At 38.4% G+C, this 18566-nt stretch overlaps 1 protein-coding gene and 1 long non-coding RNA gene across 4 annotated transcripts in view; one reads left to right on the plus strand and one right to left on the minus strand.

Annotated features, from left to right (window-relative positions):
- CERT1 (ceramide transporter 1) overlaps positions 1–18566 on the minus strand; it is a 51163-nt gene that overhangs the window by 11385 nt on the left and 21212 nt on the right. For 2 of the 3 annotated variants that reach the window (XM_079995548.1, XM_079995549.1), the window contains exons 4-11: positions 11084–11191; positions 10708–10846; positions 9354–9437; positions 5922–6079; positions 5006–5098; positions 3230–3316; positions 2616–2708; positions 2005–2082 (exon numbers count right to left, since the gene is read on the minus strand). In XM_079995548.1, coding sequence (XP_079851674.1) covers positions 2005–2082; positions 2616–2708; positions 3230–3316; positions 5006–5098; positions 5922–6079; positions 9354–9437; positions 10708–10846; positions 11084–11191 — 840 coding nt within the window. The remainder of the gene's footprint in view (positions 1–2004; positions 2083–2615; positions 2709–3229; positions 3317–5005; positions 5099–5921; positions 6080–9353; positions 9438–10707; positions 10847–11083; positions 11192–18566) is intronic. The other variant, XM_079995550.1, reaches the window with a different exon arrangement.
- On the plus strand, positions 9444–17281 carry LOC307226909. Its single transcript, XR_013843684.1, has 3 exons — positions 9444–10519; positions 15595–15651; positions 17197–17281. It is a non-coding gene; the product is annotated as an uncharacterized lncRNA (long non-coding RNA).

Here is an 18566-nt window from a genome sequence, read left to right on the forward strand (position 1 = left end):
AGGACACAGCATTGTCCACAGCAGTATTCAAAACTCTTTAGCACCCTGGTCAGTAACCATATATTCTACTAGTTAACCATCACATATCTTTAGCCTGATTTGGGGAAGATGAAGTTTGCTTCGTCAGGCAGAAGTAAAATGAATAAATAATGGAAGGGGGCCACCCACTTCCTAGAGAGCTTTTCACTCCTGCCTTTCCCACCAGGTAGAGAAGTATCACAACCAGTGACTGCATGATGACTGTAATAAATTTATGCTGGGTTGTATATTACTTGTCTATATAGTGACAGCTATATAGAGACAACTAAACTTCCATGATACTCTTTCTGGAATGTCAATCTAGTCTTGAAAGCAGATACTAGTCTACTTCTAAATTTTATCCTTTGCTGCATAGCACCTAGAAATTTAGAGGTCACATTCACCAGTTATGTCAAGTGTGACAGCAATAATTCTAGAGACACAGTAAGTAAGAAACAAAGGTAGCTCTGCCTATTGAAACAGCCATCAAATTCCAACAATTTATTATTATGTGCAACAGACCAAGCAGAATGACTTTTCCTTACCTCTGCACACTTCAAATGTCCCTCTCAAACTAGTGCATGTTCGTGTGAAGATATCACTACATCACACCGCTTTAAGATATTTTCAATATATTAAGCAGTATAAAATTTAAATAATCTAATCTAATCACTATGTAGCTTACACATTGCATTAACATCTACAAACTGAAGATGTCAAGCAAGATAAAGCAGCCAACTCCCAAAATGACAAAGTCTGAAAACAAGGGTTCACAGAGCGAGGTATGTGCATTTTTTCAGTCCAATTTAACAGTATGTAAGCAATGTGATCCTCCATTCACACACGTAACAGATATTCTGGATCAGTGTTTCTCAAACACTAGTTTGGGCCACTTTGTGGTGGGCTTCAGTGTCTAGTGCCTCTGGCTGTATAAGTGGAAGTCCAATGGATAGCGCTGTTTTAGTCTACACAGAACACCCAAAATACTTTCCATAGGCATTGGTCTAAGAAGGTACATCATCAACAGTTAACAGAGATTTGGTTTGGTTTCCCATATGGCTTGGTTTCTAATATGGAACATGTGGTGCATAATTCTCAATTGAATTCTAACTACAAACCAACAGGCTATCTAAAAAGAACAGTGAAAGATCTTCAGACATAGAATTTAATAAACATTTTACAGCCGTATTCCTTTCTAACTGATCGGAGAAGTCTTCTGCAATTTGGAGCACCTAAAGAAAACTCATTTGCAAGGAAAAGAGCAAGGTTGGACAAGACAGAGGAAGTCAGTGTCTTTAAGCCTGCTACAAATATAGTTTGTGTTGATATCCCATTTTAAAGTCAACTGAGCACTAGTATATCTCCAACATGAGGTACTACTTAAGAGATTGAAAATATTCAGTGTTCTGATGTTTCCAAACAAGGGAGAAGATACTAACTGCAGACCTCCCATGGTAAATTTCATTAGGACAGTTTAGGCTTAAGTTTAACTAAATTTACGAATTTAACAATTAGGATTTTCTGAGCACAGATGCTTGGGAAAAGTGGTGCTGTTTAACTTAGAAGCACTGAATTGTTGCAAATGGAGAATTTAAATACATTTGGGAACATCTTTGGTTTATATACAACAGAAGCTATTTTGAAACCAAATTCCTCTGCATCCTACACAGACCAGGTGTCCTGCTGCTTTAATGGTAAGTTATTCATATCCAGAAAGCAGGATATGAAAAAGCTAACATGTTTAATTTATGTTCCATAAATTAATACTGCTTTGTTTTCCAGAAGAGGACCTTGGCATGGAGTGCTAAGTGTAGAAACAATGAAACAATATAAAGTTTTGGAATATGCACTTCCTTTTTATGGGTTCATTTGCAACTTGTTTAAAACAAGTACAAATGGGCAATATAACAGGGGAAACAGAGGCAATAAAGAAGATGAAATACAGCATAAAGATATGTAAAGCCACTCTGTGTAATCATACAGTACCTGGCAGCTGAATCTGTGAACATCATCAGAGGCACTGACTAGATCAATGGAAGACATGGAGGAAGAGCGACTATAGGGCTAACAGGGACAGACAAAGAAAAAACCAAGTAATCAGAACAAAAGCACAACAGAGCATTCAGTACCAACTTCCAAGCACAGGATAATGAAGAAAAGGAAGAACAAAAGCATCGTAAGCAGGGAGTACAGCAGCAAATGCTGACTTCATGCACCTATTATGTATTATGCTCCCAACACTGCCCTGTACATAATTCTCTCTCCCTGATGCTAAATGATGATGGTTAGATTTGATGCACAATAAATTTTCACTGGCTCAAAATGCACCATCATCAACAGGGTGCAAAATAAGGGCTTGTGGAAATCTGAAAAAAGAAACTTTCTCCCCAAGTTGTGAATTTTTAAAGCTTAATTTCTAAGCACAAAAGTTTAACAGAAGTGTTTCAAGGTCAAGCCAGCTTCCTTCCCCAAAGTTAAAAGCAATCTCAAGGACCTATTAGGAACAGCAATGGATTACATCACAAGCATTTAATTCTAGTTACATTGAAATACAACAAAATGATTTCCCATCAAGGAGAGCCTTGGAAGCATCTTACCTTTGGGACAAATCTGTGAGTCCCCACACCAGAAAATGCATCACCAGGTGGCAATGCTGATGGCCAGTGTAATCTGACCTTTTCACTCTGGGACTAAAATAACAAGGTATAATTGTTAGTTTGTCATTTTGGACGTATCGTGAACAATTACCACAGAAATGCTAAAAATAATTATCTATCTATGGCAGGCACGACAAGGCACTCCAGCCCGTAAGTTAAGAATGCAAAGCCTTAAAGATAATGGCCGTGCTGCAAACAGACAGCAATTGTCTCTTGTCTGTAATATTAACAAAACAGAAAAGTTACAATGCAGGGAGCTTAGCAAACTGACCTAAGTTCACTCTGCTCATAATAAAAGTATTGCAGCACATTCACATGTATAGCACTCTGCCAAGCTACAGCAGAATACTACTCTGAATATTTGCACTGAACACATATTTTTACATAATAAAGTGAGGTTCTAAAATAAATGAACTGAAATGTTATATTGGCTGCATGAACCCACAGACAAGGTTATACTTCTGACAAGAGCTTAATATGTGACCTTAAAGGGGCTTAATTAAACTCCACTGTGGCATACATGCTCTTCACTTAATTAGAAAAACATCCATTACCTGTTCTTCGATTTTGTCTTGCCTATCAAGAGCAGCTTCTACAGCATCAAAGAATTCTTCTTCATTAATCAGACTGTTGGGACCTTCCTATAACAAACACGAGTAAAGGTTGATAGCAGGTACAAAATGACATTTTTTAATAAACCAAATGCACTCCAAGTTCTTCATTAAGGGGAAAATATTTCATTAAAAATGCTTATGTAAAAAGCTGTTTAGGCAATTAAAAATAAGAATAAAGCAATTGGGTCAATTTTCTACAGATCTGTTTAAATTTTAAGCATAAAAGGTAATGATATATAGTATAGACCTTTTACGTATTTATAATAAGGTGGCGAGAACATGGGATTCTATTACTGTCTTCCCATATTAAGGTAGTAGTTCAAGCTGCTTGTTAAGCAAGAGAGCTACCATACAGGGATCACAAGACTAGATCTAGGTGAGCACTGACAATCACAATTTTAAGAGGACACAGACCTAAGAGTAAAGGACAAGGACCAGAAAACATCAAGGATACTGGAAGGGAGAAAATGCCACTAAGCAAGCAAATACCAAATGCAAACTGGTGGTGATGTGTTAGAAATACTGAAGTCCAGAACTTTTGTTTCTCAGCTGGCATTATTTGATATCAATTCACGCTGTGCATCTTGTATAGACAAGTGTCACAGGAGTTAATGCTAAAATCTCCACTACTGAAATAAATGGTTCTTAAAGAGCTCAGCCTTGACTGGATTGCCCCAAGGGCACTTTGAGGGGCCATATCTCATTTCTGAGCAATGTCCTCCTACTCCCACAAAGTTTTGGAGTGCCTGTATCTGCTGCAGTCTCTGCTACCATCTTTAGTCACATAACTGCTGGGGAACAAAGTTCATAAAGCAGCATGAAGCAGTTGGGCTAGTTTTGCATCTCTTACTCCCCATGCATTTTTATACAATATATGTCTGGCACTACCCACACTCTGGAGTTTGACACACACATTCCCCAGTCCTCTTTCTTACATAGCAGCATAATAAACTGAAGGAGTTGCAGTACCAAGAGCAAATCTGAATAATGCTTAAGCACATACATGGAAAGCTGGGCTGTTCATAAGAGTACATGTCCTAAGTAATGAGAACAGAATCCTGATTTAAGATGGACAATCCTAAGCTCTCTTACTATTCTAGCTAAGGGTTTATATTCAAGATTTTAGTTGGAAAAACCTTCACACTATAACAAAGGTTCTTCAAACTCTCTGGAGTCGACTTTTTAGTCGTATTTGTTACCACCACATGACTGGGAAGTATTGGTTCATCTGCATAGTATAAATGAATAACTACAATGCTTTCAACTGCCGCCACTTCTTTCAAACAAGCTTTTTAGTTTATACATGTCTCATAAAATGGACAGCTGGGGTCTTTTGCATTCCACATTCTTTCAAACTGGGTCCATAATCTGGAAAAGCTACAAATGTTTCAGTCTCCTTATATTTAATGAGACTTAGCATGAGATATAGAACAATGGATACGCCCTTACGATTATTCACCGATTAAAAAGTAAGGGAAAGGTTTTAGCAAGAAGTGTATTTAAGCTACTGTGCTTTCAAATCTACTAAGTCACAACCCTTTCTTGATGCGCAGGAAGTCTGCACTGAAGCCTTGCTTCCAGGTATTCATGGTCCAGGGTAAATATTGAAAGAAGATAAATATTTGAACTTCATTGCCTGGTATTCTAAGATTTCCCTCAGGACTACCTTATGCTTATGACCTAGGGACAGAGCTACCACGTATCACCAGTTCCTACCTCATAATCTGGCCCACCGAAATGAGACTTTTTTTTAAGTTCTGTCATAGCATTTTTGTAGGCTTCTTCTATTCTCCTCCTTTTTTCAATTTCCTGTAAGAATACACACAAGGGCAAAAGTTTATTTCTAATTTCATATTAGAACAAGAATTGAACACTGTGATAGCATCTTCATAATTTGCTATATTGCATCACAAGATGCAGAGGCATAACAAACTGTTGCGTTATTGCAAATGATAAGAGGAATAGACAACAAAAAAAGTTCTCAAGATGAAAGCTATTGGAGCAACTGGAATTTTAGCCTTTAACTAAAATATAGCAATTGAAAACAAAACAGATTTTGAGAGGCTACCTTGATGAACTTCCACCCGGAAACCTATGTCTCCACTGTGGAAGGATGTGTGGATCCAGAATTCGCCTCCACAGTCACTTACGGACTCATTGTTAATAACTGTGTTTATGGAAGACAATCTTACTCGGCTACGAGTGATCGCCAAAGAAGAAGACTCTCACCCCAGGACATAGAGTTAAAACATACTGCAGAGTTATGTAGCGCTACTCACAAACAAGCAATATGGCTAACACAGGGCATGAGGAAAATTAGCACAAATATTAATATTTTTTTTTAAAAAAAAGCTTAATCCTGTTTAAAGCTTCTTAAACACCAAATTGTAAGAAGCACACTTCAAACATACAACACTAACAGATTGCAATCAGGTCTGCGGATGGGGAACCAACAAGCAACATGTGATATTTGCTAAATAACATGCCTACAATAGATGGAAGTGCTGGCATTTTAAACCATTATGTCGAAAACAACCTTAAGGTACATAACTGCATGTAAACACAAGTTACCACCCTTAATTTACCTGAAGCCAAAGCCATGCCATTTAACCAAAAGGCAGTGAAATCTTACCTTATCCAATCTTTTCTGCCAGCTTTCTTCACGTTTTACCATTAGCTCAATGCAATGGGAAAGCGTAGCAAGGATTCCAGCAGTTGTTGCCTTGAAAGTTATAGCTTCCCCTTTAAAGTCAATGCCATTTATTCCTTTGGGCGTTACATGTGGAAATACTAAAACAAACAGATTAGAGATTTATCAGTACAAACCGTGCTTTGCTCAAATGCATGTTACCTCATAAAGCATTTACTGCATGCTTGGCTTGTGCACAGTTTAAACCATTAGAGTTCATCTATTTGGAAAGCACAGAGGAAACTCAACAGGAGATATGTCCTTCTTCAGCTACATCTTTAGTGTACTGTATTCTCTCAGTTCTTCTGTGCCGTATAGCAGCATTGAAAGGAAAAAAAGCCATGTGGGTGGCAGAAGTGGTAATACTCTTGTAACAATACCACCAATTTGACAGCTTGATTAAAACAGAACTACCTTAAAGCCTAGCAGATGTAGCATTTAAAAACCAATAATTAACGTGAACTCGAATCTTGTCATGAACTGTGAAAAATGCCCTCAGAAAAAGTGTTCAGGTTTCTAATGATGTCCTCTGAAGTGGAAGGACACTTTCTGAATATACCTCAACAAATGAATTCTCCTTAGTTACAGTGATTTTGAATACCGCATCAGCCATCTGTTGCTAAGCTTGTTTAAATAAAAAAAGTGATCTATTTAAAAGTATACGAGAGAGAATGTTATAAAAATACATCAACATATATTAACAGTGGCAAAACATATTGTTCAGTCATGTGTTGACACACTAAGACTGGAGCTGGCTGCTTGCTAGGAGCCTGCATTTAGGAATGGCATGGTCCAATATATGGCGTACTCACGAGCATCTACCACATCCAAATCAGATGTACAATCTAAATCAGTAATTTAATTGGTAACTGAAGCTAGCCCCTTTCAGGGCTGGAGTTCAGCATTTAAAAGGGTTGCGCCAAAGGCTTCACATACATTTGCAGTGATTACCAGAGCTACTTGGTTGTTGCCAGCATTATCAGAAACAGTGGGGAGGCGGGGAGTGGAGGCTGAAAGATAAGGTCATCTAGCAAGTTTATGGCTGAGACAAGGTCTGAAGCAGAGATTTTTCCAGCCCATGCTCTAAGAGCTATCATAGGGTGAACTGCTAATGGCAGCTTATGAAATTTAGTAGATAGACCTTGGGTCAAAAGAATCTACTCCGATAAAAGCTGACGCATTAAGCCTTTCCCCTGCCCAGGGATCAAGGTAACATTCCAGACTTGCCATTACTTGACAAAGAGAAGTGGTGGCATTGACAATTTCAGCTCAGTCTGTTCTATTCAAGGAATGTACATGAAACAGCCAAAATGTCCGCTCCCCTACTGTCACTTTTGAAGTCATCTTAAGTGATCAAAACCATTTTAAAAATGAAAAGAGATACAAAAAAAGCATAATCTTTCAGAGGATGCTGCTTCAAGTCCTCTTGCAGCTTATATTTTTTCAGACACATTACTGAAAGTTTTTGCGTTATACAAGAGGCTTAAATAAATATTACCAACCAGAAATAATAATAATAATAATAATAATAATAATAATAATAATAATAAAGCTACAGAAAGTGCCACACAAGAAGAATCAAGACGACTATGCACAGAATGGTCGTGTCTTCATAATCACTCAATCTTCCAAAGCTAAAGTGAAGGATAGCAGTTCACAAACCTCATCATTCCAACCCCCCCTCCCCCACTAGTCAAGTACACTTCTACAGCTCTGGATATATTTTTTTTAAATGGGAAAGAGATTAAAAATTAGTCATTACTCTGTTTTTTTATTTATCTATTTAATTATGTGTACACAGAAGTAATATTAGTTTTTTCTGTGACCATATGCTGGTAAAATTTGTCCTGGGTCGCAAGATCCCTTTGTGCCCACATACAGAACGGGTTCCCTGCCCTTTGGTATTTCTCCTGTTTAGCTGTGATTCCTGTATTGTGGGGGGTTGGACTAGATGACCCTCTGGTCCCCTTCCAACTCTACAGTTCTGGGATTCTATGTGAAGTTGCCTCTGAAAAACCACTGAACAGGGAAGCCATGGCAAAGTGGCAGCTCCATGGTAACATTCTGCATCAGAGTCTTCATATGAAGATCCATGAAGGGCAGGCATGTTTTGGGACTACAGCTCCCATCATCCCTAGCTAACAGGACCAGGATGATGCGAGTTGTAGTCCCAAAACATTTGGACGGCTGAGTTTGCCTATGCCTGATGAAGAGGGACTCCAGAGAAATTGCTCTCCAGGTATAAATTTAGAAAACCTGTTTTCAGCTTGGCTCCAGTGAAAACCTGCAGCCCAACACCTGGTTGGCCTCCAATCCCATAATCACAGACTACTGGAATGCTGGCTTGGTCTGATGGGAGTTAAAGCCCATCAGCATCTGAAGGGCCACACTTCCCTCATCTGTACAATTCCGTGGGCAGCCTAGCTCTTGCCCCTCTTTTAGAACAGAAGACAGTAGCTCAGTTGGTTAGAGCATGGTGCTGATAATGCCAAGGTTGTAGGTTTGATTCCCACATGGGACAGCTGCATGTTTCTGCATTACAGGGGGGTTGGATCCTCAGGGTCCCTTCCAACCCTACAATTATCGGATTCTATACATGTTTGCATAAATTCTCAACACATCATCTTACGGTGGAAGTAGTAAAATAAAGGTTTCTATGTCTTTTCAGGCAAGGAAACACAACCAAGTACAAGATCAATAGTCAGAAAGAAAGCAAACCAACCCCCCCCCCCGAACACGTGGCTGAGTGGTTTAAAATACCTGTGTCATATTTCATGACAAGATGTACGTGTAGTTTACAATGCTAATGAAAAGAAAAAAGGAGAGTTCAAAGTGACAGCTGAAGATGCCCACCTAAACATAATTGTGCATAATCAGCTGGGATGAGGTAGCTTTTATTTAAATCTGATCACATGGGAATTAGTCACTATCTATTTTCAAATTAAAGAGATTCAGCCAATGGGGAGGTATTTCAAGTTAGAAATAAAACTTTGTTATTGTTAACTAGTTTTATAGAGAAGATCCTTTCCCCGCAGTTCCGTAGAAGGCTAACCTAGGAGATGCAATAATTCTCAGCGACTGAAGGTTGGTTAAACTACAAATCAGTACATATAATTTATTAGTGAAACACATAATTTATTACCAGAGCACATTTATTGAAACCCTGAAGAATTTTTGAACTCTGTAGCGGCAATATGTGCCAACTTATCTGGGTGTAAGTGCCAGTGAACTTACTAAGATTTACTTCTAAGAAGACATGCATAGGGTTCCATTGTAAGTCTCTGAAGAACGGTTATTTTGTGGCTAATTAGCTTCAGGATCACTGTTCTTACATCTTTAGAACATTTTGACAACCATACATTTAAGCGTACTCACATTTTTCCTTACTTCCATTACTATTGTGCAAAAAATCCCCATCAGAGCGTGTTGTAGGGAAATCATCTTCATCATCTTCTACCACTACAACAAAGAGAAGCACTGATTACTACTGGGCCTTGGAGGAAACTGAAAGAGCAGTAGAAAAATAATTTGCCAGTGCAGTCGTATCTGGAGAGTCAACAAGACATACTCTACTACTACTCTTACGTGTGTGTAATTTCAGTGTATAATTTCAGTGTACACTGCAACATGGTCATAAATTATTATTTTTTTATCATGTACAAGCAACAGAAAGTTAAGGCTAGCAGGGATCCAAATGCTGGGGGTAGTGGTGGTTCAGCCACGCTGAGGGCTATTCTGACACACCTGTTCAGCAAAACAATTGAGGTGATATTTCATCATGTGCTCTGTGACATCACTCAAAGTAACTTTGTAGCTTTGGATTCTTGATGGAAACAAAAGAACCCTTGGCTACCCTCGTTGCTACATTTCTATTAAATTTTGCTGTGAAATATGAAAACACAGAGTGAACATTTGGCCAGGTACAGCAAAATGTGCATCAAAGCAAGTAGTGACATTTCCTTCCAACTTGAGACATTTTAGCACTGCTTTCACTAAAGTGGCATCTAATCCACACTTACTGGCAGCCCTGTTTAGGGAAGCTTTTCATGTTTAACAGACTATTGTATTTTAATATTTTGTTGGAAGCCACCCAGAGTGGCTGGGGAAACCCAGCCAGATGGGCGGGGTATAAACAATAAATTATTACTATTATTACTACTACTACTACTACTTTGGAGCAAGCCTGCCCGACAAAGGGTCTCACTTCAGAGCAGCAATGCACAAGTTTCTGCTTTCGTGAATATGACTGTATTAGCATTTTACTGCAGGGTTACTTCTGAATGTAACCCTATTATGATGGAATGTGAATAGTCACAGGGAACTTGTATTACATCAGTGTAGGAAGGCCTTACATCCTGCACCAGTAACCCAAGTCCATTATGTATGTGCACGCAGCATAAATGCTCATCTACAAATGACTCTGCGGTAACCCTATGCATCCCATGTATGACTGGTAAAGTGAAAGAGCAATTATTAAAAACACACATATCAACAGCATTAGAGGAAGAGAAGATGGGGATCTGAAGAGAGCAGAAGGAAGTGTATGGGAAGCAAGTATACAATTATCTCTAATGAAGGAGGTTGGGCAGTGCTGTGCTAGACAGCTGAAAGACTTGTCAATTTTTTTAAACCAAAGTTACAAATATGACAGTTTGTAATGCTTGTTACTTTCCTATCAGACCCTAGAATGCGATGCCTTTTGTTTAAATAACTAACTTAAGCTGAATACCTTTATCTCTCTGAAGTTCATCCTTGGAGACAGCGTCAGCACAGGCATCAAAGTATTTCTGTAGCGTATCAACCTGTCTACACAATATGTCTCTGAAGGTTTCCATTTCAGCAAGCTTCTCACGCAAACTGTGGCCCTTCTGAAAACCCAGAAGTTAAAACCATTCAGCTGTTATTTATTTTTATTTACTATATTACTTTCTATATCAAAAGAAATACCAAGGCAGTTCACAAGGCAATAATGTAACAACAACAAAAATCAATAAAAAGTTAAGTAGACAAAAATACATCATTATGAGGTTATCACAGGAGATGCATGCAACTTGGGGTATGGATGAGGAATCATTTCTAAGACCTTTACGTTCTTTGTCACTAACCTTGAATGAGGAGGTCGATGTTGCCGAATACCCACTCGCTCCAGACACAAGGGAGACCATAGAGCCATGGCGCCGTAAGCTCGTCTCTGATCCATAGCCAGATTCAGTCTGAAGAAAGAGGAACACATACATTAATTATGAAATGTAAAGAGGCAAATCCCCATCAAAGAGATTTTTCAAAAATGATATTCTTTAAACAGGATTGTGCTTAGAGAAATGCAGCCAAGTTAATATATACTACTACAACTTCAAGCATGCAAGACTTGATTTGGTGTAGTAGAAAAAGGAGAGCCGAAGAGGACGAAAGAGTGGAGGTGATCCAGTATATGTATCAATATATGGCATGATGTGCCAAGACCTCATGTAAATTCAACACAAGAGTAAGCGTATTTCATTGGAGCAGCCTATTAAGAAGTCTTCTGTTCCCTACCTGTATCTTGTGGATCCCCAGGATTTTAACTAGTCACTGTCATTAAGAGTTTGCCAGAAGTCAAGAGTATGCATACATCTATTAACCCTCCCTGACCTTCCAAAACAGTAAAATACTCAATACACAAATAGTAAAATACATTAAAATACATTTTAAAGAAACAAGAGTTCACAGATAAAAATGCCTACCACAGATGAAGTTTAGCAGGGAAGAACCTGCCAGAATGAAAATGTCTTTGTCAGCATGAGAGACAGCCAGAGAAGGGATTATTTGCTTTACAAAGACAGGGCAGAGTATTGCTACAGTCACTGAAAAGGCCTTAACTCTTGTGGACATCAATCATGCTCCCACCTTTGACTTTGATTTGTGTCCAGAAGCAAATTAGAAGTTAATGCAGACACTGTAGGATAAGAGTAACATGATCCCATGGGTGTGTGCCCAATAACATCCTTGCTGCTGCATTATGAACCAAATGCAGCTTCCCAAAACTTTTCAGTGATAACCCAGTGCAGAGTGCACTGCAGTAATTCATTCTTGATGTGCAACTGAGGTGTGTGTCATTGTAGTCAGGTTTTGCTAATTGTACTTAAGACTTACAATATGTGCACTCCTTGTACAATTTTATCTGCTACAACAACTACGGACAAGAGAGTAATGTGCAGTGTCAACATCTGCATATTTTGAGACTATTAATGACAATTACAAAAACAATTATTTTTAGTTACCACGGTGGGGTAGGGGGATGATAAAGCTAAATATGGGGGGGAAATTGCAGTGTGGCTTCAGAAAAGGAAGGAATATTAATAGTGCATAGAGATATATGTGTAGAAGTTAGTGGCACATGCAAAAAGCATAAGAAGAAAAACAAAGCAAGCATCATGCAAAGCCCCACCATTCTATGACTGCAGCATCTAAGGCGGAGCAGTTCAATGCTGAACTTTTTATGTCTTGCAGAGCAGATCATTAGTAATTCACTGTAGGAATAACTCCGTTATAATCAAGATGAAAAATGTTGATAAAAGCGTCTTCCACCCTAAGTATGAATAATCCACGTTGCTAAAACAGAGGCCGCCAAAGTCTACTCAACAGAAAAGCTGACAGTCACTACCTTGAAATTAAAGGAATTGCTCATTCTTATTGTAGCAATCAATGCACAATATTAAACCCTAACGCCAATTACCATGCTGAACATCCAGAAGCCATTTTGTCAAATATCCATGCATGGGTGTAGCCTCAGAACTAACAAAGCACACTGCAACATCTTCACCAGATTTTTGCATCTCTGAATAGACTCCATTATTCCTTTCAGAAAGCTCTTTCATAGGTTGACAGTCGAGGAGGGGAACGCCACATGATCCTAAAGCCTTGTGTAATATTCTGTTGGTGCAGGCAGTAGCAGCAAAGCACACCATCAGTGAAACAGCATCCAGCAACACAATAGCTTAAGTATTCAGTCACATCAGACCTTCACTGCTGACTCAATCATCCGACAGGGATTTCCTTAAGTGGGTCAGTAATGCTTCAGAGAGAAAAAGCACAGACTCATAGGAAGCATCACTGGTCCCACGCCCTGATTTCTCATATTTAGATAAATTTACTTTAACCCCTCATGAAGCTTAATGTATTCACCCACTGACTTCTTTTTAGCCTGGCCTACATATTGCATAACAGCTACACACAAATAGCTATTCTTCTCCAATTAGAAACCCACACCTAGGAACTGGGAAGTAGCAGGATAAAACACTACAGATGCTTGACACTAATTCTATGCAACACTCTTTACATGTGAAATACCACTTTGCTCGACCTGTACTTTATTAATCAAGTTATAAAAGGAGATAGAAAGTTAAGCAGCATCAAAGTGAAATAATATATTGAAGTAGGTAAGAGGAAGATATATGTGAATGAAAACAGAATAAAAACAGGCAGGCATAGGAAAATAAGACTGGTGAAAGCTGTTATTCTCACAGAATGCACACACATATCACCAAAGACACTGCTGAATGATTTAAAGGAGAGGTGCTTTAAAACACAAGTTCACCAATAGTATTTCATACACCTAGAATCTGATGGAACTCAGAACAAGAGGGTGAAGAGGAATTGGGCAAAATGTTAGACAACATAAAGGGGTAGTTCACTAGGGGGAACTGTTCCACCCAAAATGGCAGAGACAGGAATCGAACAGAGGACATCCTTTGGCACTGCTCAAGAAGGGTGAGAAGAAGGCTGAGAAGGGACTGATGGCACTAAAGAGCAGCCATACTCCTTAGAACAAATCCACAAACAGATCTCAATGGGATGTTGAGGAGACACATATGGGTGAGGAAGCTGGTAGTAAATGGAAACTGTTCAAAGAATTGTAAAGAAAAAATTCATTTCATAACCACAAAAACTGGGCACCTGCTTTCTCAAAAGAGGCATGGGGAATACTTTGAAATAAATGTATTTTGTTGTTCACATATGACCACATTCAGATAGAGTTTTGACATACGGCTGGTACAATTATCAAATACCAAGGCTGCAGGAATACTTTATGAGACCAGATTAGAAACAGTTTCTTAAGCAAACTGGATGGATATATCAGGAAAATGTCTTTAGGTTTAATGATAAGATACTGGCTTCAGGAAAGCAATTCACCTACACATGATCTAACTATGCATATCTACATGTGAGCACATATCCACATGAATCACATGAGACTTCTGAATTTCATGTGGCCAGGGCAACCCAGCCAGATGGGCAGAGTATAAATAATAAAATTACTGTTATTATTTTCTTTCCTCATATTGAAACAGAAAATCATAACTATTCCATTTAGATGAAGTGACTACACCAGATTACAAACTAAAATCTTGGGAAGAAAATAATGACTAAGAATGACATATCATGAACAATAGTGGCCACTAGATGGAAGCAATAAAAAGAAGATGAAGACTTTGCTTAAGGTTACTATTGGTCAAAGTCCAACAGTAACCTTTATCATGCTTTTATTATATTCCGGTTACTCTACATTTAAAAATGTTTTCAAAACAGCCTAATTTTAAATGATTAAAGGTTCATACATGTCTGGCTTTAGCTGAAAAAGCCTGTACAGCTTCAGGTTTCTTAAATTAAAATCAAGGTTAGATTTTATTTTTATAGAGAGTTCAGACCTAGCTACTTCAGAGTAAAACCTGAATACAAGGCAGACCTCAGGGTTCTGGACACATTGTAAAAGATAATGCTTAACCCCCTCCTGCCAATTCTATTGTTCTGAAACACTCGCTATTGAATTTATTGCATCTCTTTATGGAATATAATAAGGGCACACTCATTATTTGTGTTGTGACAACTGCACCATACAGTTTTTCACCAGGCACAGAATTCTGCATCCTAAATCTCAGCTTGCTCTACATATAAACAAAGCTTGCATAAAAGTTTGCTTTTAAAAATTGCTATGGATCAAATAGTAAGAGGAGCCCTGCTGGATCAAACCAAAAGTCCAGCAAGTCCAGCATCCCCTTTCGGACAGTAGCCAGCTGCCTATGGAAAGCCCCAAAGCAGTGGCTGGTGGAAAATGTATTCCAACAACCTTGAAGGCACCAGTTGCCTACCCCAGATTTAGTCTTGAAAGTTGTACTGCCTAGCAAAGTATCAGATCCCAGAGTCAGAAGCAAATGGGCTTCTATACCCTCCGTGGCACTTTGCCCCATACAAGCATAGGTAATAGGAATATAGGCAGCTGCTTACACCAAGTGAGACTATTGGGGCCAGATAGACTGGAAATGCTTCTCCAGCATTTCAGACAGGGAGCAAAACTGGCACATTTTGGTTTGCAATCAAAACATGTGCTCTACTACTAAGCTCTGTACTGAAATAGGCATATGAAAATAAGTTTGCTTGCTTACTTGTTTTTTAACAAGAGTTGCATATAGCCATACATTTTCAGATATCTAAAAAACTTGAATAGTGTATAAAGAAATAGAACAGACTATCTTTAAGCCGACATAGAACAATCACCTTAAATCAATATATAAATGTGAAAGTAGAAAAGGTATATGTAACTTAAATATAATTATGTATAAATAGATATGTTTTACAGCAGGAAGAAATTTCTACATTGATCAATTTTTCCAGGCTGCATCAGGATTTTATACAGGTACTAAATGGGAATCAATGTTTAATTCAATTTTTTTCTCTGTCTTCTATCTCTCCAAAGTACGTATTCTTTCAGAATCTCTGCTATATCCCAAATTCTAGCTAGCTATTGCCAAGCTGTGGTGGTGAAGCTCACCTCCATTTCTGAGTTGCTAGAATTCTAGATACACTTGGAAGATTCTGTATTAACTCTAATTGCCATCCACACAACCTAGTAGTATTGTCAAAGGCTCTAAAGGTATAATCTGATTAATCATGAAGGATATCATATATTACATTTCTTCTTGCAGAGCAATCTAATTTCAGGTAGTCACATCAGATAGGTTTGAAATTAGCCCTTTGTGTTTTCTATCTCCATTGTCTACACGCATTTTACTTGAAACCTTTTGGGGAATCTTAGCAGAAAAGCAGCCAATAAAATAAAATAAAGTGCTTGATTTTCTAAGTGCTGCTTTGTGGATTTACTTTTTTAAAAAATGATATGAGAGAGCAAAGTACAGTACACAAAGTCCTGAATACAGTATTTCTAGAAAGTTATCTGCCTCAACTCAAAGTCCAAGGAGAAGCAAAGATAGTATCTCACTGGTCTGACTCCTTCAACATAGCTAAGATTTCAGCCCATGTTACAGGGCTCAATTGCAAAAACACATTTATTTCAACATCAGTTAGGAATTTCTCTACTGGACCAGTAGAGAAAAGTAGTTCTTCAATCACATAATAAAGGGTTAATGTCGCTTGCCCACTAGTTACCAAACAGTTAGGGCAGAAGTCTTTGGGCTGTAACCTCATGGGATAGTTAAGCTAATACATTCAATTTTTGATTGAATGTATGTGGAGTTCAAAACACCCATTTGAGAGAACAGATACTCATTTGAAAGCCCATGGAATAGTGAAGCAGTTTAGAATGGGGACAAGGATGACCACTTTCTCTGTATTATGTTGCTTCCTTGTGTTATATTCCCACATCCAAAGCAACTTTATTTTTATTTTAAAAAGTGCAATGAGATTCTGGCATATGATATGTAGTTTGCCCCCTCAGGAAAATGCAGGTGTGCTTGCTGGAGGTGCCCAACTCTGGTGTTTGGGCCCTGGATATCCTGTGCCTTTCCCTGTTTTAAACATAACTGAAAACTTGTTTTAAGCTTTGCTTATAGGATAGTTGGGCACACTGCAAAGTACAATGCCAAAAAGACTATAACAACTCACCACCTTAATTTAACTGGAGCCATTTTAGTGCTGTGTGAGCTATTTTGGTAGTGTTTTTTTGGCTCGCTACATAAATTCATATATGCTTAATTCTTTGATATAATGCTTGACCAGTTTTGAGTTTTCTCCTCGCTGCATTTTCCTGGCCCTGCACCCTGATTTTGTTCAACATTTTATTTTATTGAATTTCATATACTTTATTTAAGATTCAACAATAACAATAAAAACCACAGTAACTACATCAGTTTGTTATAATTGCCCATCTTTAACAATAATTGACAAGTTACTGAATATCACTTTAACTTACTCAAATTTTCATATTTAACTTTTATCTCTTTAGCTCTTTCTTAGCAGATCAAAAGGAAAAGGACCAAAGAAAAAGGGTATGGAGGGGAAAAAAGAAATAGAAGAAAAGAAAAAGAAAAAGAAAAGAAAAAGGGTAAAAGAAAAAAAAGAAAAAAAAAAGAAAAAAGGGTTAAAGGAAGGGTTTAAAGAGAAAAAAAATAAACACATTTGACTTCTGATTAGACTCATTGTATTATTGTTTCTGCTTGGGACGCAGGTGGCGCTGTGGGTTAAAGCCTCAGCGTCTAGGACTTGCCGATCGAAAGGTCGGCGGTTCGAATCCCTGCGGCGGGGTGCGCTCCCGCTGCTCGGTCCCAGCGCCTGCCAACCTAGCAGTTCGAAAGCACCTCCGGGTGCAAGTAGATAAATAGGGACCGCTTACCAGCGGGAAGGTAAACAGCGTTTCCGTGTGCAGCTCTGGCTCGCCAGATGCAGCTTTGTCACGCTGGCCACGTGACCCGGAAGTGTCTCCGGACAGCGCTGGCCCCTGGCCTCTTAAGTGAGATGGGCGCACAACCCCAGAGTCTGTCAAGACTGGCCCGTACGGGCAGGGGTACCTTTACCTTTACCTTTATTATTGTTTCTATTATTTTTTCACACACAGTTCTGGATTATTGTATTACTTCCTTTGTTTTCATCAGATACCAAAAACACTATGATTTTGTTTTACATTTTAAACATCCAACACCATTAATCATGTTGACTGAGGGTGATGGGAGTTGAAGTCTACCATCTGAAGGGCCACAGGCATATCCCAACCACACCGGCAGCCTGGTCACATGCATTTCCCCCCATTTCTCCAAGTTCAGTTGCTGAGGCTCTTTTAGAGGTTGCTATGTGAGTTTTTGGCTTTCTTGACTTTATAGCCTTTTGAAATAATGTATTTAGTGTTTCCATTCTATTGTATATTATTTAACATTGGCTTGAGTGCAAAATATGCATCCTATAAATGTTCTGAATAAAGAAAAGCACATTTGATTTTCCAGGAAAGATGTTTAATGGAAAATTTGCTCCTTCTGTAACTTCATAATACCCTTTGAAAAATCAACAGCTGGTTGCTTATACTGCCACATGAGCACCAGATCAGTTATTCAGACCCAAATCAGAATATTAAATGTTTTAACCGCGTGACTTTAATTTGATTAGGAACTTTATCTTTATGCCTAACCACTATACAAGAACACAAAAAACTAAATCACAGTTCAGTTTTAGTTTCAAAAACCTTTGAAAACTAACATCACATCCAGTCATTATCTTCAAGATCAATCCAACAGCATCTTTTACCATTGTATTTTTAACAACCACTACAAGTTCTTCCTACTTTAATCCTTGTAACAATCTATTTTTAAACTTTACCATTAGCAT

The sequence above is a fragment of the Podarcis cretensis genome, assembly GCF_951804945.1.
Source record: "Podarcis cretensis genome assembly, chromosome: 11".
Taxonomy (NCBI): Eukaryota; Metazoa; Chordata; class Lepidosauria; order Squamata; family Lacertidae; genus Podarcis; species Podarcis cretensis.